A 22,513-nucleotide genomic window follows, 5' to 3' on the forward strand; every position below is an offset into this window, starting at 1 on the left:
TACACGTACCTTTTATTTTCAAGTCTGTGGCGTCAAGTGTCAAATGTCAATCAACATAATAATAAATACCTACTCGGATTTTTAAATAAACAAAGTAAACTGCTGTGAGGTAAACTGACTTATTATATTTAGTCACAGAGTACATTATTATGACTGGTATTTAGTTCAGTTTATTTACGAGATTCTGTCAAAACCAAAACGAGAAGCTTTGTTTGTTTTCGTTTTTAATTGTTGACTAATATTTTAAAAATAAGTGCTAAATATGGTTTATGGATGGACTGTGAGGTTATGTAGAATCTACAGGCAGAAAATAAGCTTTATATGGTAAACTGATATTTTCTCAGAACATAAATTTTTACAAACATGATTTTTAATGATTGGTTTATGGATTTGTAACCCAATATAAGATTGTTTTATTACAGACTTATTGCTTACGTTCGCAATAACAAATTTGTTCAAGAGAGGAGAAGAATTAATCCATCCCAAATGTAAATAATAATACGATTCTCCACAAAAACATTGTAGACACAAGAAAGGGATTTCTACATTTGCTACTAAGAAGGATATGGGATCATGAAGGATTTCATCTGTTTTAATACCAGTAAAATGAATGAGCGCCGTGGCCGTGACTGTGTTTGGTACATAAAGAATGACAAACATTCAACTTGAAATTATGAGTGCATTACGGGCAAGGGCACAATAAGTTGCCCTTTGACTAAGATGTACTTAATTTTAAGGAACACGAAAATGGATGGCTAGAATAGGTATAATCGCATACATAGTATTTATTTCTAGTCTGTTGTATAAATAATCAAAGACTACAAAATATAATGAACTATGTCTTTAATATTAATTCTACAGTTTACAGTGTAGTGTGTAATCTATTGTATGTGTGCGTCTAGAATATATAGTCCTGTTGTTCTACAGTTTAAGCAGTTCAATACAAGCTTACAGTCGAGTCAAGTGTTTCATTAACCACCAACCATTGCATGGCAACCCTGCCAGTTTTGTAAATTGTAGTCTACCTAACCTGACTGTTGGTTTTGATTTGTATCACACAAAAAATACTATACCAAACTTCAAGAAATAAGAATTAAATATTTGATTAAATTTTACTACTATACAGGAGCTTATACATGAAACATGACCAAAGCAGGGCTTTGGAGAAAGTGTGTATGGACAAAGACCACAATACATATGGTGCGGACAACTGCATGAAAAGCATGCAGTAAGAGACATTAAATAAATAAATAAATAAAACACATTTATTGTCAAGATCACATCACGAGATACATTTATAAACAAAGGAAAAACAAAAAGAAATAAAAAGAAAAATAATTAAATAAAAATAATCTTATTCCTAAGAACTGTAATGTGGCAGTGAGTGACCTGATAAATGGAGCCAACTCAGTATATGATGGCAATGTGATTAATACCTTACCACCACTGATTTTCAGTGACCCCAAGTGACTATTGGAGTTTCAGTCTAGAATTGTATATAATGATAATTTAACATGAGTATATTATGTGAAAGATATATTTCTATTAATATGATAGATACTAATAAATAAATACATCAGTTAAAACATGTAATATAGGTAGCTGGTAGATATAATATCAGTATGTAATTATTTATATACTTAATGTAAATAAATAAAATGAAATTATGTATATGTTACCGGAAATGTATGAAATCAAGGAATTGTATACAAATCCTAGTGGTTTAAGGTTGTTGTAACAGTGAAACGACTTTGAGGATTTGGACGTTCTCCCCGCGCTAGCCAAGCACCCCCGCTTCATTTTTACGTGCGCAGAGCGTGATCCGCGCTATCGCTCGCGTCGCGTTCCGCAGCAGCTCGGGCATTTTTATTGCCCGACTAAAAAGAAGGGTTATGTTTTTCGCGCCTATCTTTGTATGTATCTAATATTCTTTATACTCTGATATCTTCCGAACCACTGGATGGATTTCTTTAATTAGGGTATCGTTAGATTCGTCGTCTTAGCCCAAGTTTTGTTAGATAGGTGAAAAAAAAGGAAAATGTGGGGTGCTAGTCTAAAATACAAAAAAAATCTTTTTCTGCAATATGGGTATCAAATTAAAGGTATCATAAAAAGGATTCCAAAAAAGTATATCATGCTTATATTACCTACAATAATAAAACAACATAGATTTATTTTTGTGAAATGAAATCTCAAATCAGTGATGATAGGTACATATTTGTGAACGAAATTTTAAGAGAAAAGCGCCTGAAAGAAATGCAACTTTATAAACATTGTAAATTTTCAGGCGCTATTAAAAAACTTTATTTTACTTTTTTATATTGAATTTACTATTTGAATAGTTTAAAAAGCTAAAATTGTACTTTATAGGGCGTGGAGTTGAGATTCGTAAATTTTTTTGTGGTTAGCTATTGTCCTATGGAACCCAAATCTGAAATTTCACTTTGAGGATACTTTTAGTTTTTGAGTTACGAATTTTTGAAAATCGGAAAATAAGTATAGAAAGTTACTACCTACATCTTATTTTTGTTACGCATATTTATTGTTTTGACGTCAGAATGGCGGGACCACTTTGTTTAAAGAATATCTTGAAATCCTGTTAGAGTAGAAGTTTTTTACGAAAGTATAAAATAGTACCTACTAATTTTGCACTAATTATTATATAGATAGGAAGTCGCGCCATCTTGACGTAACGGGTATTTGGTGTAGGGCTTTGACCTACTAAGGTTATCAATGTGCACTAAAAAGCATAAAATAAAAAAGTTGTTAAAAAACCCGACTGAGAAAAAAACAAATTCAAAAAAAGATTTCTTATAGAAAAGTTAGTTAGTAGCAGGCGGGCACACATTCGCAAACATAGTTAAAAGAAAACTTATGTGAAACCACGCGCACGCACAAAATTGTCGAAAGAAAAATTGTACAAAATTGCCATCCACAATCAGGCAAAATACAATTTTAGAGAATGAGCAGCACAACCTCCTCGTCCGACAGTTCGAGCTACAGTGCCGCCCGTCGCCCGCGCACGGACCCGCTCATTTCATTTCATTTAGAAAACAGTGAATGATTATTTGTAGCTCAATAAGAACTTGCTTTGTCTCGTCAAACGTACAATTTATGACAAACACCTTTTAAAATATTATTGTGAAAGAAAAATAGCAAAACTCCATACCGTTTAGACGTAGTTACGAAAATTCAAACAAGAAATGCTCCACTTTGGAATATTTTTTCGGACATTATTTTTATAGATAGAATTATTTCAAACGTTCAAATTAAAGTTTAAGGTCTAATGAGTAACATATTTTTTTTTTGACATTTATATTCGCTAACAGAAGAGTAGTTAGACGAAGAAAACAGGATCCGAATATAAGTCGAAATGCAACGGCGTGATAATAGAATGAGACCAATTTTATAATAAACTAGCAGTCCGCCCCGGCTAATAACAATATGTTCATATTATCTTACTAATTAACATTTCTTAAATGAACTTATATTCAATCAAATCAAATTTTCATTTGGTAAGTAATCAGTCCCCTCGTCCTGCTGACCCCGTGTACATGTCGCAGTCGGATTGTATAATCCGCCGTATTACAAACGGCCGGCATTTTGTAATATGCCGAAATTCGTCTTTTTCAAAAATTCTACAAAAAGACGGCCGCGAGCCGACGGAGCCCCACGAAGTGGGGCTCCTATTTCTGTATAGTTTTAAAAAACACGAACCTAACCTAACCCACCCCCTTATCCAAAACAAAAAATTCTGATTACGAATTTTTGGCATATTATAAAATGCCGGCCGTTTGTAATTCGGCGGATTATACAATCCGATTGCGACATACATACCCCTCGTCCCGCGTACCTTCCAATATCTTAGATGTTTTACATTTCCGATTGTTAGTTAGGAAATGTATAGATTTCCTAGGAAATGTGTACTATAAAATGATTTATTTCACACATTTCCGTGCGATTTTAGGAATTACATACATTTCCTAGGAATTTTATACAATGACGGATTACATACATTTCCGTTAACATATACAATGTTTATAATTATAATGATAAATAGGCAGAAAATAAATGTCTTTATAATGTTATGTTATATTATAATTTATAACCAGTAAATAAAATAAATATTTAATTAAAGTTTATGTGTAAACTGTAATTCGATACAAATGCACTAAGGGTTAGAACAGGATTTCAAAATATGTTTCCGGTATTGGAAACGAAAATTATTAATATTTGTCAAACTGGTTAATGGTGGTGGAATGTTGTTCCAACACTTATGGCTCTTTCAATTTATGCGTTTCGTATCGGACCGCTACAGTGCCGAAGCTGTGCGTTTGTCGTACGGCGCACGGCCGGTCGTTTGTTTTCATACAAAATGCACGGTGCGGCAACAGCGCGGCGTCCGTACCGCGAACGCTCGACAGCAGGACGGCAACGTCGCAAGTCCCATAGGGATGTCGGAAATGCAATAAACTATAAAGTATCGATATATATCGAATCAATGTTTTTTGAAAATATCAATATCGATATTGATATTTTTATTAAAAAATATCGATATATCGGTATGATTTGACAGAGAATATTCGTGCTCTAAAAATTTACTTTTTGGTCTAATCTAATTCAATCATCTTACATTTCTACGGTACTCAAGTACAGAAATACGCGCGTTTTAAGGTTATAAATTATAATATATAAGTCAGTCGTGGTAATAATACGGACGGATGGTTGAAATACGGAATAACGGAGGCGTAGTTTTTGTTTATTTTTTGTTTGATGTTTTTCAACAAGAGCACTAACAGTAGGTAATGTTTCTTCCTCATAGTCCATGGCTTAACTGGTGTCAAATAAATTTAAAACAGCACTAGCATACAAACGCACGGCAGTCAGATACGCTTTCAATTTAAGATTTTGGTAACGGACTGCTACCGTACTGCAACGGCACGGCAACGGGTTATAACTAGCGGCACGGAAAACGTGCGGCAGCGGTCCGATACGATACGATTCGGAAAGCAGTGATCTATGGAGAAGAATCGGCAAGAAACTCCATAGTTGCTCTTTTAAAATCATGTCGATATTACATAATATGTAACTTATATCTAAATACATAATATATCATAATATACAAAGAACTGTTCTGTGGTTTTTACGCGACAACCCTCCATGGGTTTTTATCGTCCATATATTCCTGAATACTGTAGTACGCTCTCAATTCTTCTCAATTCTTCTCAAACTTCTTCAAATCTTCAATTCTATTTCTGTTCCTTGTGCCATAACAGCTACTTTTTATAACGGGACAAGTGATAACTGCGTTAAAAACAACCGACTTCAAACTTGCACTTGCAAAATTTACAAATACCTACAGACAAAAATGCTCATAAAATAAAAACTACTGGGCCTATCCGAATAAAATTTTTATGGGACCAATTCGACACCATCCCGCATCGAACAAAAAAAGAATCACGTAAATCGGTTCAGAAACCTCGGAGTAATCGGTGTACATACATAAAAAAAATATATACCTACCGGCCGAATTGATAACCTCCTCCTTTTTTTTGAAGTCGGTTAAAAATACTTCATTCTTATGGGAATCGATGTCGAAATATTTAATTTTAGGCGCATAAAGAAAAAAAACGCAAAGGATCATTCAAAACCTTTTCTACGGTTTAAATCTCAAAACTTTTTGGTTCATACTTCATATAAAGGTAATCTGATAGGATTATTTAGAAAATAAAACAAGATGACGTAGGTAGGTATTTAACTTTAGTTTCGATTTATTATCATTATAACGAAGCGGTTGGTGCAGTTGTAAAGTAACTGCCTACTGAGCCGACGGTCCCGGGTTCGATCCCCGGGCAGGGCAAATATTTGTGTGATGTACTTGATTATTTGTTTTTGGGTCTGGGTGTTATCTATATATGTATTTATAAAATATTATATTATTTGTATACGTAGTATATTATTATTAGTCTGTGATATTAAATTTATCGTCGTCTAGTACCCACAACATAAGCCTTAATTGAGATTACTGTGGGACTAGGTCGATTTGTGTAATATTGTCCTTTAATATTTATTTATAATTTATATATAATTAAATGTGACTAGAAATAATATACTTACTACGGTTTAAGTATAGGTTGTATCGTAGTATATTATTATTAGTCTGTGGTTGTATATTATTTTGTAATGAGATCTTGCAATCAAATATTCACACAATCTCGCAAGTTTTCCGACAATTCATTTTTCGTATGAAAATTATCAATACACTAGGTACCTACCTAATATAGGCCGCTACAGGAACGCAGTTTGTAATAATTAATAACGGCTTTAACCCATTTACAATATTTTTATAGGTGGCAAAGGCAATGAGACTATGTATTAAAAACGTTGTATATTATTATTAGTCTGTGGTCTGTGATATTATTATTAGTCTGTGTTAAAAACGTGAAAAGTAACGTAAAAAGTCTGTAGTGCCATCTATTATTCGTTTAGCATCGCCAAATCGGAGGAGAATAACTTGTTTATAGTAGTTTCATGAGATGGCGTTGTTTTCAATATAAACTTTTCTGTAAAATTAGTTAAAATCGAGCGAAAATGAAATTAAATAGGTAGGTTCCATTTACAAAAGTATGTAAAAAATTATAAAAAGCAATGAAATTGCAATTAAATCTAATTTTATTTTTTGCTGGTTAAAATGATACACTTAGCGGCATCTATTGGTAGTCGGATGGCATTAATCCTGTTTTGTATGTAATGAACCAGACATGATATCACTGATTATTTTCATAATTATTATATAGAACTCGAACTAAATTTGTGCCGATGCAGATGGTTAATAAGTACACAAAGCAAGCAAGCAAATATTCTGAACAATTTTGGGTGATAAATAGCTCCCCTTATAAGCTGGACAAATATAAATATTTGTATTCTTTGCAAGGTGCAAACAGCCAGTTAAATACTAAATAGGCAGCTAAAGATCGGTTTCTGCCATTATGTCACATTCAAGAAAATATTTAAGTATAGTTTGAGACAATTGTATTCAGAAGTAAGTCACCAAGCTCACCTGGACGCGAGCAGCACCAGGTCCGCGGGGAAGAACTGGTTGTTGGTGACGCGGCACACGTCGCCGACCTGCAGCCGCTCCCAGCGGATCGACCGCCACGCCCCCCCCTCGCCCAGTACGTCCACCTTGCGGCGGTTCGTCTCCTCGTCCGCTCGGTGACGCTTCTATATACGTATATAGGAAGAAAACAAGAAACGATAAAAAATACTAAATCATTTATTTTCACATAATAATTTTACAAATTGAAGTGACCCAGGCTCTTAAGATAGTAAGAACTGTTTTTCAGGAGCCTGTGTCTTTCATTTTCAATTGCACATACACGAATATATCAGTGACAATTTAAATAAAATCAAAAATAAATTAAAATTTACATGCAATTAAATGTATTTTCATACTTCTAAATCCATGTGGGTCAACATTATCATTTATCATTCATTATAGTCAACAGGTAACAAGTACCTGTAGCGACACTAATATTAAATGTAGGTATCATGATTTTAAAAGAGTTATCAGTAGAAACTGATTTCCGAATCGGTGGTAAGTATTGAATTATGTACTTTGACGGTTAAAAATTGCTTCTACTCGATCTCAATTTAATGTTTTATTAAATTCTTCAGCTTGCTCAAGGCTTATGCTAGGCTTTTAACACACCTATCCCACCCCCTTAAATCCAAAAACAAAACAACTTACAAAGTCTTCCACGATCTCCTTAATAGCACTGACGGTTAGTATCAGTATGAGCGGCGTGAGCGTCGTCCAGCGGCCCGTCGGCGACACGTCCGGGATCTGCTGCAGCAGCGCGATCAGCAGGAAGAAGCAGTTGGAGTACCGACGGAACTGCTCGAAGAGGAACAGCGGCACGAACGATGGTAGACTGCAGGGGAATAACAAGGGTAACGCTAGGAATTTTTGACAGAGCAAGCAGATAAGCTGGTGGGACACTTGATGTTACGTGGTCACGTCCGCTCATAAAGAGGCAACTTAGCAATCTATGTCGCAGGTGCGGTCGTTGCCGGTCTTTTATGCATTTTATATTATATGTCATTTATTATACGATTTTTACCTACGAATAAATAAAAAGAAGGCTTATATGGCCTTCCAAAACAAATCCATTTTCGTTGCATTCATAAGTATCCAGCCCAATCTAATTTGTACTATCGAAAACACTACACACGGATAATACACGCATTCTGCAGCGGCATAAAACAAACTTTATTATCACAGCACACAGTGACGTATATCTCATTAACATTACATCGGATCAATATCAGTTCTCCATTTACAAATTGTCATTGATTTATATCCATAATCGTATTGTACATTTTGTAACCTTGTTCAAGTATTAAACCGTTGCGTTCACGAAGAAAGTTAATCGCATTACCCGTGACTTATTGTGTTCGGAGGTCAATTATGTTGCGTCGATATAAACAAAACTATTTCTACTGTATCAACTTTATCGGCATAATTCTCTTAAAACAACACAATGCTTTAACTTATAGTGAATGGACCTTAATTACCGTATAGTTGTGTGTTTGTTAATGACGATAATTACTTCAATTTACCTATAAATAAATTTGATAATGCCCCAAAAATAAACGCTTTCGTGTTCCTCGAAATTATAAAGTGAATTTAGTTTATTGGACATACATATATCATTTTATCATTGTGTACTCATTGGTCTCTTTTATTACCCTTTTTATAACCCAATAAGTACAGAATAAAATGCTGCAAGAAGAGCATATATTGGTACGGTTCCGTAATCCTGTGACAAAGTACGATAATCGCAATGTATGACCTAATATCCGAAATGTGGGGCATAAACAGTGAGGCAGCAGGCAATAGGCGTATATCGGTGTGACATGAGATCACAGCCCCGGGCGATCTGCCAGCCGCCCGCGTAAACAATACGGACTCACGCTCGCAGTGCTCAATTAAAAACGTTGTGTTTACAGTAACGTAACGGCACCGGTTTCCGACTAGCCTCCTCTATCCGACCATTTTGATTTTTATTTGATAAAACGTTTAAAATACGCGCGACACTCGTGAAACTGAAGGCTTTCGATTCAATCACTTATCGTACGTCATCTGTCCAAAATTGGGTTTCAAATTTTAACCGACATTTCGTCAATCCAAGAAAAGCTAGGCGAGGGTGTAGTTTGTATTGAATTGAATGCGAAAAAAACATAAAACGGTGAAAATAAACATTTGGATTTTTACGCTAAATACTCTGGTAAGTTTGTGGTTAATTTACTTTGAACGTTTTATTGGTGTTTTAAATTATTAATTTTAAAATATACATGCAAAGATAGCGTGTTTTTATAGGTTTTTTTGGACAAATAATTATGGACGGAATGAGGAGCTTTTCAAAATAACAACATTCCGAAATCCGACCGAATCGGTCGGTAAACGGAATTTCGCACTTTGTAAAAGAAGGTAATTATCTATTATGCATGTTGTTTTGTGGAGGTTTCGTATTATGTTATTTATTCTAAACGCTATGCTTATATACTACACCTGTATGCGACCAATGCTAACTTTAATGGATTATTTGTAATATACGTTTTAACTGACACTCTTTTTTGATTTTTTCGTTATTCATTTACAAAGACCGGTCTGGTTTAAAACCCCTATATTTTACGTTTATGACACATAATTGCATAACTACGAAATTGTGAGATCTTTATAAGTGTACATATGAAATAGAAATGAACTAAAAATGAATATCAATTTTGGTTTAGAGGCTTTATTACGCAAATTTAGGTTTGGTCGGAATCTAGGTGCGATATATTTCCCTGTTTCCGTCCAACTGGGTTGCTTTTGCAGCTTGCGCTGTGCTTGAGTAAAATTGCATGTGTTTATTTCAGGTCATCATCATGAGTGATAAAAAAGAGGCTGAAGTATTCTCATTAGCTGAAATAATACTTTTGGTGAAATGGATTTTAGAATTGGGCAAAGTAGTCAATGGGACATTCTAATTTAGTGTGGATGACCAGTGAGGCATATTATGAGTTTGAGTTTGAGTAAATGTAATTTTAAACTACTACAGTCTAACATAGAGTTAGTTTTTGTTATTATAATAAATGCTCAAATATTATATAAAACTAGCGGTCCGCCCCGGCTTCGCCCGTGGTATATATTTAAAATATCTCTCCATAAGAACCATCCTCGTACTTCAAGTAATATAATAAAAAAAGAATTATCGAAATCGGTCCACGCGTGATGCAGTGAAAAGACGAAACGGGTTTTTACGAATTTCCATTGTATTTCTATTATCATAAAGTTGATTTTAGTAGAAAATATTTGACTGGTCGGAATCTAGCTACTCAGTGGTCGGAAACACGTGTATTTGTACTCAGTCGGTCGGAAAATGGTGCTTTCAGTTAATTTCCAGTCGTGACAGTTAAAATACAAATTTAGGTAATAAAAAGCCATTATGAAATACAATTATGTGCATAATTTAAAATATAAGTTTGTAATCTTTCATAATATCATTTTTTCTTATGACCTCTAGAGTATTTAATTTATCTTTTAAAGGATTCATTTAGCCGTATCAATCAGTGGTCGGTATTCGGTGCCATTACGTTATAGCTCGAAACACCAGTAGTTTCGAGCTGGATTTTCAAACGAGCAAATAATTTGAGTGAAATTGGAAATGTTACCAAAATAGGCACGAGACTTGAATGTGAAAATAATTTGAGGGATTGTTTTTGGGAATTTTGATGGATTCTACGAATAATACATATTTTAGAAGATAAACAATAATTGCACTAAACTAAGCAATAAGAAAGCATCATATTGTGAAACTTCAGATAGCTTTGTTCATAATTTACTTTCCTGTACCCATTTTTTGACAAAATACTATCGTGCTTTTTAGTGTTAAATTGCACATTCTGGTAACAAATTTAAAGCAACCAGGCACCTGGTTACGTAATCCTGTGTAAGGGATTTATTGTTTGTCAAGAAGAATGATACGCCTCGATACTGGTCAAGTAAGCTGGTCCCATGTATTATGGAATGCTGTATAATTGTGGTCTCCAGTATTATATTTCATACAATGTAGGTAGTTTCTATAGTTGAGTATATTTAGGTGCATACATTTTTTTTTTGCTAAATCGAACTCGTTCAACGGAATTCAACTTATAAATGAGTAAATTAAATACACATCCAGATAAAAAGCCTATTCGTTACATAATTACGACGAACGTATCGTCAAACGATTTGTGATCTTTTTCATTCATAGCATCTATTAATAGTATTACGTTAAAATGTTATTTATATCTTCATCCTTTACCTTAGAATTCTGTAAAAGATCGCTGATGAACATTTCATAGATAAGGTCGCCTTTTGTGCTGTATTAATCCCTCTTTTATGCACTAGTAATTACATTTTCCAGTATCGGGTACAGTAGTTACCTAAATTAAAATTCCTTCCTTCCTAATTAAGTGATGTTTTCTTAGGTTTCAATACTACGATAAGTATGCTATTAAGTACCTATATTTGGCGGTGGATATCCTGTTGCTGACAAACTTCTGCGGTTGCAGGCGGTTGATGAAGATCACCCGGTTCTGCTCGTCCGCCGCACCGTCTGTTATCCCGGACGTCGTGGCCTCGTCCTCATCTGAATAAACATACATATTAACTACTTGCAATAAATGAGTTATAAAGGGAATTTATTTAAAAAGGGAAAAAAATATAAAGGGAACATTTAGTATTGCGTATCATACGCAATAGCTGTACTAAATGTGGAAGCTAGAATCGTAGTAATTGACATTAATAATTGAGAGGAATGGAGTTAATTACTTAATCAAGGTTGAAAAATAGTTGGTTACAAAAAAAAAAATTTTTTTCAAAATCATCCGTTCAAAGTTAAAAATGTTGGTCAAGGATCTCACAAAATTTGGGCATGTTAATAGATTTCGTTTCCCTATCTGAACATGAATATCTCCTAATGAAAAAATAAGTAGGTAGCAAATAAAAAATATTTTCGAACATTGTATTTCTATCTGCTAGAGAAAACCAAATGAAAGTTTCTGCACTCGTTAATTATATTTACATGGAGGCAGAGACGCAAATGGAAACTTTGAGGTAACTATGTAATGTGATATGAATTATGTTGCTTTAACTATATGCGCATTGCGCAGTTGATTTTCTTTTAGCCTTCACAATCTTGGAAATTTGTGTAAGTGCCGCTGTTGATAATAATTTACGGTATCGTTGCATCAGGCATGTTTAAAATACCGTACTGTCATAAAATAATGAACAGATGTAAACAAATACAGTAACAGGCTTATCAAAGAAGCTCTAATTTACAAATGATATTGGTCCAATTATCATGAAAATATAATGTTTCACAAATCAGGTACAGTAAAGTCATGAATTGTTACAAAACCTGTGCATTTCATTCAGAAACCCACACGTTATGATAACCATAAGATATACTACAACATTACATTGAATTCTGATTAGCGTAAAAATTTCGATATCACATTATGTACTGCAAGGCTAAACCCTTGGAAGTGAATCGTTAAGGTCATAGTTTTCTATTTAAATATAGTTCGTAATGCAATCATAGTATTAGAGGGTGGATCAACGATCGGGAAGCCCTTCAACTGCTACATGTAATCATATAAAGTGATCTTTGTTAAACTTTCTCTATGTAACTGTTCTGATGTTTGCATGCATTGCTCACATTTTATTGTTAGATTTGATTATTGCGTTTTGTAATTTTCAGCTCTTCAATTTAGTCATCTTAAATTATTTTCATGAATCGCTCAGAGACATATAAGAGACCATTCGCTTAAGAGATCTTATATAAAAAACTAGTATAATAAAATATGCCACAGATTTGCGAAACCAACCAATTAATAATACATTGGCTGTATTAAAAATTCCATCATTCAAAGTCCAATATTCAAAATGCTCTGCTATAATCAAATGAGCGGAATAAATCACATGGTCCTGACCGTGACTCCGCACTCCAACTTCTCGAAGTAATTGCAGTGGAAATGTGCCACAACCTTGGCGAGGACATAGGCGCTCTGCAAATAGGGAGCAAATATTTTAGTGCACGTCTTAAAAGGATGGCAGTGACGCACTTGCTATATTAAGTCAACTGCGAGCCAGTTGTAAGGTTTTAAAGAACAAAATTACATTGCTTAAATATTCGATTAGATATATTTTTAGTAAGCATTAGTTACACAGGTAGATGACTCAACATTACGTAAGATATAACAAAAACATTTAGATGCGCTCAACCATCTCAATGCTAAACAATAAATTAATTAACGACGATATAACCTAAAGTCGTAGAATAAATATTACTCATTTTTATTTAGGATCTATAAAGACAGATTGCACTGCAAAGTCAGTGCAATAAACTTGAAATCTGCATATAAAACTGAACCCGAAGCAATTTTCGTTTTTCTATTGCCTTTAAAAGACTCCGATTATAGAGCAAATACCGGCCATCATAAATATCACATGTGAGCTGTTGAAGTAGGTTTAGTACCTTTTAAAAGAGTTGGATAACTGCCAAATAAAGTGGTTTCGCCGCTTTTAGAAGGGCGAGATGACATTAAGAATAATGTGGGATAAATTCATGGAGCTTTAAATTATATTGGAGTTTACGATAGTTTAAATTAGGGTTTATATAAAGGATTAAGTAGACCCTAATTTCAATGACCAACATTTTCATAAAGGTATATATGAATTCGGTATGGTTTGTACTTAGGGTTTGTATCATAGTTTGAAGTTACTAAAGCAGTTCTAGTTATTCGACATTAACGATAACTAGAATTACGTATAACAATTTATCTTTTGAGTTGGGCTTCGCATCCTTAACCCATTCATCATGACAAAACTACGTAATCCTATAGTCTGGGTATACAATAGAAAACAATTATGCTGGATACTTGTTTGTCTCGTAAATCTCTTTTCTCGTCTCGTCTCTTGTCTCGTAAATACAAGAATACTGAAGTTTTACTAGTGTCTGAGCCAATCCATGTGGATTTACTTTTAAAAAGGCGTTTGTTAAGTTTACCTATAAATATGAAATGAATCTAGGTAGTTTGTGCAAAGTATACATTAACCACAGTCATAATAGCGTATTTTCTGAAACACACTATAAAAACGTTTTTATTACCTACTCTCATTTCTATTACTTTCCAAGAACAATGACTGACTGAATGACAATCTTAATAACCGTAGGAATCGTAGATAAACCTATTAGTTGAACTTGATATTTTGGTTTTATGGTATTCTACCCATATGCTTATTACATATATACATTTTTAAAGATTATTAACAATTCGATCACAAGGCGGGATTGTGATCGAGTGTTTTCTATATTTAAAAAATGTAATCCTATTAATTAGTTAATGTAGTCCTATATTATTAAAATTCATTAATAATAAATATTCAATAGATGGCGCTATTTCTTTAAATTTCCTTCGATCACGCAGGAGAAGCCGCAAATATCAGTAAGTTAACATTAATGCAACATTTGAGTTTCAAAAAAGGAGAGGGCTTTTGTCATGAAATATCGCCAAGACGAGAGTCGTAGACTAAGATTGCTCCCCTAGAGACTACGACTTGTTGTGCGATATGACGTGAATTTATGATGATGTATAATTCTATTCTATGCAAAGTGAAAATTATACAAAACTTCGAGTTTATGGCAGGATAAGCAGAGGGGCAGTTGGAACACCTGATGTTAAGTGATCACAATCAACTATAAAGATAAGTAGCCAAATATAAGATTTTTACTGAATCAGTGATATTACACTAGAACTGAGTTATAAAATCATGTAAAAAATATTGGGTATCATTTAAGCTATCACCAATTTAATTAGTTTTGTGTTTCTTAAATAATAGGGTTTGTCCTCAAAATAGTAGATCTGTCACCAAAATGTAGTCACCAAACAATGCAAAATCAGTTCCACAATAAATCACCTAAAATCCTGAGATTTATGGTCTAGTACCAAATAAATGTTTTTGTATGTATTTATAATAGGTGTGTCCTAATAAGTATTTAAGCAAACTAATTTAAAGAGATCACCAATAAATCATATAATGTTACTAAAAGTTAAAATAATCAATATTTATTCTTAAAAATAATAACCACTGAATAATCAGCTCTGGCTGGCTAATGGTTAGCATAATTGTAGATAAAACACTTAATTAAAGTTAAATAATCAATATTTATTGTTAAAAAACAGTAATCACTGAATAATCAGCGCTGGTTTGGATTTCGAAGGGCGCCCCCTTTTTGTTTTCTGGCCGATAAGCACATTTTTTGCTTCTGGTGGGGGGTTGGCCGGCTTTAAGCGTATGGCTAATTTGATAATATGTTTGCACATGTCAATTTTTAAAGCGCGCCAATTTGTCTCCGCCCCTTTGATCATTTTTTCATTAAAATTATAAATTGATGTATTAAATTGGTAACGAATACTATTAATTTAATATCTGAACGAAATAAAATGTTACTACTGTATTGGTGACAAAATAGCAAATAAAAAAGGAGTCGCATAGATAGGGAGGCGAAGAGGGGAATTTTCTGCAATACTCGAGCGTGGCAGTTTAAGATATGAGAGATACCTTAGACCTAATAGAACAACCTTGTTAACTATTTAGCTCTTTAAGTAGTGACGCGCGCCCAGGATAGACGATCAGATTAGTAAAAAAAAATCGATAGTCTGAAATACTCGAGCGCGTCAGATTAAGATATTGGGGGTTGATTTTAGTGTTTTAAGACTAAATTTAACTAATCTGACGATAAGTCCTTGACGCCGCCAAGTTATAGGGTCGCGAAATTGTAAAAAAAAAACGTTAATCCTGCATTCTCGAGCGCGATTGTTTTTATTTTTATTTTGAAGAATATAATCTAAAACTTACTAAAAATACAAAATCTGCCGGTTTCCGCGTGACCGGAAGTCTGGAGGAGCCATTTCGTCTTCCGAAAAACGCGTTGCAGTATATAAGTCGCGAACGATACATTTTACAAAAAAAAAAAGTTTGAATAAACAAAAAAGGTAATCTTATTTTACACAAAAAAGGTCTCTTTACATTTTTGTCCAAAGTTAAAACTTTTTGACTTGAAGCATCATAAAAACTCAAACATCCGGTTTTTTGAGTATATCTCGAAAACTGAGGGTGTTAAGAAAAATTGATATGAAATAACGATGATTAAAAAAAAGAAACTCTCAAACCTTTTTCGGTCAGATTAAGAGAACCCACCAACATTTTTGTCAGATTAAGAAAATATGCTTTCAGGAGACCGAGATAAACCTCCCCTATGAAAATCTGACGCGCTTGAGTATTTCAAAAGGACTTTTTTTTTCTGCATTTTCAAAAATTCATCGTAACTTATCGTCACGCCGAAATCGTCAGTTTTTTTTAAGGGGAGCTTCCTTGGGGCCTACTTAACACCCCTTCCGAAAATCTGACGCGCTCGAGTAAATTTTTTTTTTGTGCATTTTTGACGAATTAATATGCCTAGCCCCACCACGCAAACCGGCAGATTAGTATACCGTCGTGATCAGAGGCACTTGGGGCATACGTAGTATGAATATCTGACGCGCTCGAGAATGCCCAAGTAACTATTTTTTTTTACATTTTTGAAAATCCGTACACGCCAAACCCACCGCTAAAATGGTTTTTACCATAGAAGCTTTTCTTTTCGAAATTATTTTATCTATCGATTTTGATAAGTCTCGACGGCGCCGTTTAATTACGCCATTTAGCTACCTCGCCTCCCTATCTAGCAGTCAGGGATAGTGTTGCCCAAATTCAGTCTTGGTCTTGCAGTCTTGGTCTTGCGTCTTGCGTTTTTGCAAGACCAAGACCAAGAACAAGACCGCGTATTTTTAGCAAGACCAAGACCAAGACTTACCGTGCAAGACTTGAGCAAGAACAAGACATAGCCTGCAAGACTCTTGCGTCTTGCAGCTAGGACTTAGCACTATTTCACTGAGTAGTTAGGTGTAACAGTTCCGGTATATAACTAGGTAGGTACGCTTAGGAATTCTATGAGACGCAAAAAACTGTATCAAAGAATATGAAAACCTGGACCTATGCGCATTACTAGTTATTTATTAATCTGCTTGATCTTTACTATGGCTATGTTAATTCAAGCTCACAATGTTCCAATTCTAATACGTTTTTCTAAGATTTAAAGTAAACTTTAATAAATAGTAATAGACTAATAGGTAATTGCAAGACTTGCAAGACTTGCAAGACTCTTGCTGCAAGACCAAGACCAAGACCAAGACTGGGAGCGCAAGACCAAGACCAAGACCAAGACTAGGTGTATTGGCGCAAGACCAAGACCAAGACCAAGACCAGATGTATTGGCGCAAGGCCAAGACCAAGACTGGCTAAGTCTCGTCTTGTTCTTGCATTTGGGCAACACTAGTCAGGGATGATAATCGACTTATTTGGTGACAGATCTACCATTCTGAGCACAGAGCTATTATTTAAGTTACAAAACTGTTATTATAAGAACGAAGTTTATATTCATGTAATGCAATATAATTTTATTGGTTATCGATCTCTTATTTTACACATATATTAGCATTAATTTGATAATTCATACCTGGGAACAATTTTTGTTTATCTGAGAACGAAAATATTTCGTGGTGATAGATCTATTTATTAGGTGATACAACTTGATGACAAATATAAATTTTGGTGATAGAAAATATAGTTCCCAAAAATATTTAACGGACATAATTCACATACCTACATTAGATGTGGTTTATTGAACTACGACATTGATAAAATGCGATAAAATGTTTTATAAAAATAACACACCACAGCAAAATGCAAAAAATATAGTCAATTAAACACACACTAAATAACCAATGTAGTTACATTGCATAAATATCCTTTGTTAGATTGAAAAACATAAACCATTTGAAAATACCAAAGAAACTAATAAAACCATGAAATTAAATTCTACACAATCAAGATTTGTTTTAATGAGAACTGAATATTTAATTTAAGAATGCTGGTTTTATTTCCGTCAAACATAAACAAGGAATATTTCAATGAACATGATGACAAAAAAAAAACACGAGCCACAAATGGACTCACAAATATCCACTTGTTAAGTATGAGATTGTTGGCTATTTACAAAGACTCCAGTCATCAATAACTATTATAATTCCCTATGATAGTCAAATATAACTATGTATTTACTTATTGAATAGTTTAAAATTGCATCATGCCTATAGAGGTACATATTAAGGTAAAATCTACATAGGGGAAAACTAATGTAAACGAGAGGTTTAAAACAATATTCTTTAAATTGTTTTAAAAAAGGAAATGTATTAAATCATGCAAATTCTTTGTTTTATATGAGAATTAGAATTACATTAGATGAAAAAATTGTGAGGTGCAAGTCATCACCAGACACCAAAGCTACTATATTTATTTTTCCAGTAATTATAGGATGTGAGATATAATAATTAATTATAAATAAGGTAACTTTACTTTAGCTACTTTAGGAATTCTGGAGCATAGGATAGTGGATATCAATGGCAAATTGTCTTACAAAAAAGTGTTGTAAGTATATTTAATTGAACTGTTCTGGGCGTTGATTCCAGATCACTATGAAGAATACTGGTATCTATACTGTAACTATCAATCTAAATATAAAATAAATACACAATTGTATTGTAGGTTGTAGGTATCTAGTTTAAGCAATAATAAAAAACTATCTTATCTTGAATTATCACCTTATTAAACAAGTTAAACTACAAAATATCACTCTTTAAACATGGATAACAATAAACAACATTTTTTACAACATAAAGAAAGGAATATAAATACTTAGTTATGTTTTTAGTAAATAATTTTTTAGAGACTTCAAAAATTTTATTTAAGATTTGGGTAACAGAAATTCCCAATTTCATTGATTACCCATAAAACTGATTTAAATAGTCCGTATAAAGAAACAAGGACAATGAGTGGTGAGTTATGGACTTAATAAAATAAAAATGTTTCAAAACGAAAAACATACCTTCAGGGGAAAAAATATAATATCCTTAACTACCTACCTGACCCAGAAAACATTGTTCTGCCTTGAACTTATATCTTAGGGGTATGAAAATTGGATGTTGACTGATTTGCAGGCCTACCTATCTATGCAAAAAATTTCATGAGGATCAGTCAAGCTATTTCTGAAGTGTTTAATTACAAACACTGTGACACGAGAATATAATATACTAGCTTGGTTTTATTAAAAATCCAATTTGACTGGGACAATTTATAAATTTGTCAAAGTATGCAAATTAATGTTGCACCCAGAAAGTGCACAATTTGTGACATCTGTTCCAACAGATCAGAGAAAATGTCTCGAGGCGTAATGGGGTCAAGACTTTTGCAATTTCTATTTGTATAAAATATAACAAGTCCACATTTATATTGTTATATACACTTATTGTGAAATCTTTCCCGTCTTTTTCTTTTTATATGTTGATTGTTTAGAAAGTGTGTCAGGTGCATAAAGATGACAAAAACAATAAGAATGTATTTCAATAAAAATATTTTTCTTCTTTTAGTGATTTGAATGCATTTTACTTGGGCTGCAATATAGAAAATTCAGTGAAGGTTGAATTATTATAATGACCAGACATTTCAAATGTATCTTATAAAGAACATTTAAAGCTGTATTACTTGTGTATTGTAAGAAGTACCCTTGAATTAATTGGGACTTACGTTGGTTCATTTTCAGGACCATCGCACGGTAAAAACGCGAGAAAGGCGCCATAACGTTATGGTTACCGAAGAAACCTGTTACATATTCCCTTAAAGCCATTCCACTTGCACCGAAATCCACAAATAAACAAACAAGTTCACGGTCACACTAATTGTTTATACACTAATAGAATAAATTTGACACTCATTATCACCGGGAATCACTGCGAACATCAAGAACTTTATACATTAGCTGGCTTAACATGATCACTCGTTATAGATAAATGATAACAATTTTTTCGCGATTAAAAAGCTGATGCTTAATGCATCCTATGTCCAGTTTTTTCAAAAATGTTTATGTATCGGAATTTTGTGTTGACATCACGAATAGTCAGTATGATCGATCGATCTTCCTTCCACCCACAGATTAAGTATTAGTTACTACCAAGAAGCTTATACCCTCTAATACACTGGAGATTGCACTATGACCATTAACTTGAAACCAAGAAGCTTATATCTAATACACTGGAGATTTCGGTATGAACATTGACGTGTAACAAGAAAATATTGCCCAGTTCATGTTTTTTATCACTTTCACACCTAACTTGGTATTGCCACTGTTAATACGAAGTTTTCCCAAGGCTACTATGTATGCTGTAATATTCTGTGCAAAAGGTTAGTTTTTGTACATGAGTTTGTTGATAAATTGCCAACAACGTCATTCAGAAGCATTGTTGGATGAGACAATTATTATTTATGCTAAATAAACTAAGTATCTGAACCAATTATTAAAAAGCGATACTCCCTGATTATGGGTAGTCACCATAATAAAATTGTAGCAACTCTCACTTTGTCAATATGGCATGTGTGTCAAAAAAATTGCGTCGCTTCGAATATTTAAGTTAATATTGTTGCTTATTTAATGAATATTTTCCGAATATAAAGAATGCATTGTATTGTGCAAAATTGCAGAAGTGTTTGGACACCAAATTCTGGCATAGAATTTCACAGGCAAGTGTATATTTACGTTATTTACAATATTCCTCAATACTCCTGCATTTACCTGTTTAGAATCATTTCAATGGCAAAAATTGTCTAATTTAGCATCATTTTAGTAAGCAGTCATGTTAAATTTGTTATTTCCCTAATACTTTATCATTTTTCAACAAGTTTTCAATAAACAGATTTAACAAGTAAGGTAACCATGATGAGTTTTTATGGATAGCGAAGAGAATATATTGTAATAACAATAATAAGATGAAAATTTAGAACACCATTTTAAAGATTGTTACTAGTAATGAAACAACACATGACATCGGTATTGCACTCACATGTAGTTATAAGATTGTTCGTTTTTACATTGAAATTTATACTTTTTTAACTTACCTCATATTTTTTTGTTTTACGTATTTCAGCTTTCCAAAAAGTAAAATAAAAAGAAATATATGTGCCCATCAAGGTTACTGAGGATTACGACCCAGAAAAAAATACCTTTTGAAAAATAAACTTTGTAAAGTTAGCTGAAATTTGTGCAAGGCTGCTATAAACAGTTTTTCTTTGATGATTCTGGCTTGAAATTGACCCGTCGAAGCAACGCGTTTAAAAAGAAGATCTGAGTAGCTAACAATTTGGTAAACAGCATCTGATGCAAAACACAACTTTCCTCTATTTACAAAGGATGTTAATGCTATATATCGGTTCATATCCAAGCTTTGTAGCCAAAAGTTATTTATAACTATCATTCTATACCAATTAAAATTGTATGTACCTACCTATAAAGTATGACCATAATATTATAATATAAATACTGTTAAAAATATATGTCGTTATTATTTATAGACCATGATTTTTAGTTTTTTCTATTTTGAAAAATCCTGAATTTACAAACCAGCGTGGTCACTCGACAGAAAGAGACAAATAACATGACTGACGTCATTGAATGTCATAGTTTCTTGTTTCAAGTTAATGGTCATAGTGCAATCTCCAGTGTATTAGAGGATATAAGCTTCTTGCTTGAAACAAGAAACTATGACATTCAATGACGTCAGTCATGTTTTTTGTCTCTTTCTGTCGAGTGACCACGCTGGTTTGTAAATTCAGGATTTTTCTAAATAGAAAAAACTAAAAATCATGGTCTATAAATAATAACGACATATATTTTTAACAGTATTTATATTATAATATTATGGCCATACTTTATAGGTAGGTACATACAATTTTAATTGGTATAGAATGATAGTTATAAATAATTTTTGGCTACAAAGCTTGGATATGAACCGATATATAGCATTAACATCCTTTGTAAATAGAGGAAAGTTGTGTTTTGCATCAGATGCTGTTTACCAAATTGTTAGCTACTCAGATCTTCTTTTTAAACGCGTTGCTTCGACGGGTCAATTTCAAGCCAGAATCATCAAAGAAAAACTGTTTATAGCAGCCTTGCACAAATTTCAGCTAACTTTAGAAAGTTTATTTTTAAAAAGGTATTTTTTTCTGGGTCGTAATCCTCAGTAACCTTGATGGGCACATATATTTCTTTTTATTTTACTTTTTGGAAAGCTGAAATACGTAAAACAAAAAAATATGAGGTAAGTTAAAAAAGTATAAATTTCAATGTAAAAACGAACAATCTTATAACTACATGTGAGTGCAATACCGATGTCATGTGTTGTTTCATTACTAGTAACAATCTTTAAAATGGTGTTCTAAATTTTCATCATAATATTGTTATTACAATATATTCTCTTCGCTATCCAT

At 33.2% G+C, this 22,513-nt stretch overlaps 1 protein-coding gene and 1 long non-coding RNA gene across 8 annotated transcripts in view; one reads left to right on the forward strand and one right to left on the reverse strand.

The window, feature by feature from the left end:
- The window catches only part of LOC123692119 (probable phospholipid-transporting ATPase IA), a 108,694-nt gene that overhangs the window by 28,952 nt on the left and 57,229 nt on the right, over positions 1-22,513 (reverse strand). For 6 of the 7 annotated variants that reach the window (XM_045636767.1, XM_045636765.1, XM_045636768.1 and 3 more), the window contains 3 exons: positions 11,552-11,678; positions 7,751-7,934; positions 7,061-7,224 (listed from right to left, as the gene is read on the reverse strand). In XM_045636767.1, the coding sequence (XP_045492723.1) occupies positions 7,061-7,224; positions 7,751-7,934; positions 11,552-11,678 (475 nt within the window). Of the gene's footprint in view, positions 1-7,060; positions 7,225-7,750; positions 7,935-11,551; positions 11,679-19,777; positions 20,172-22,513 lie in introns of those variants that run through there. The other variant, XM_045636766.1, reaches the window with a different exon arrangement.
- LOC123692128 lies at positions 116-958 on the forward strand. The gene is made up of 2 exons (XR_006751488.1): positions 116-324; positions 423-958. It is a non-coding gene; the product is annotated as an uncharacterized LOC123692128 (long non-coding RNA).

The sequence above is a fragment of the Colias croceus genome, chromosome 5 (genome assembly GCF_905220415.1).
Source record: "Colias croceus chromosome 5, ilColCroc2.1".
Lineage (NCBI taxonomy): Eukaryota > Metazoa > Arthropoda > Insecta > Lepidoptera > Pieridae > Colias > Colias croceus.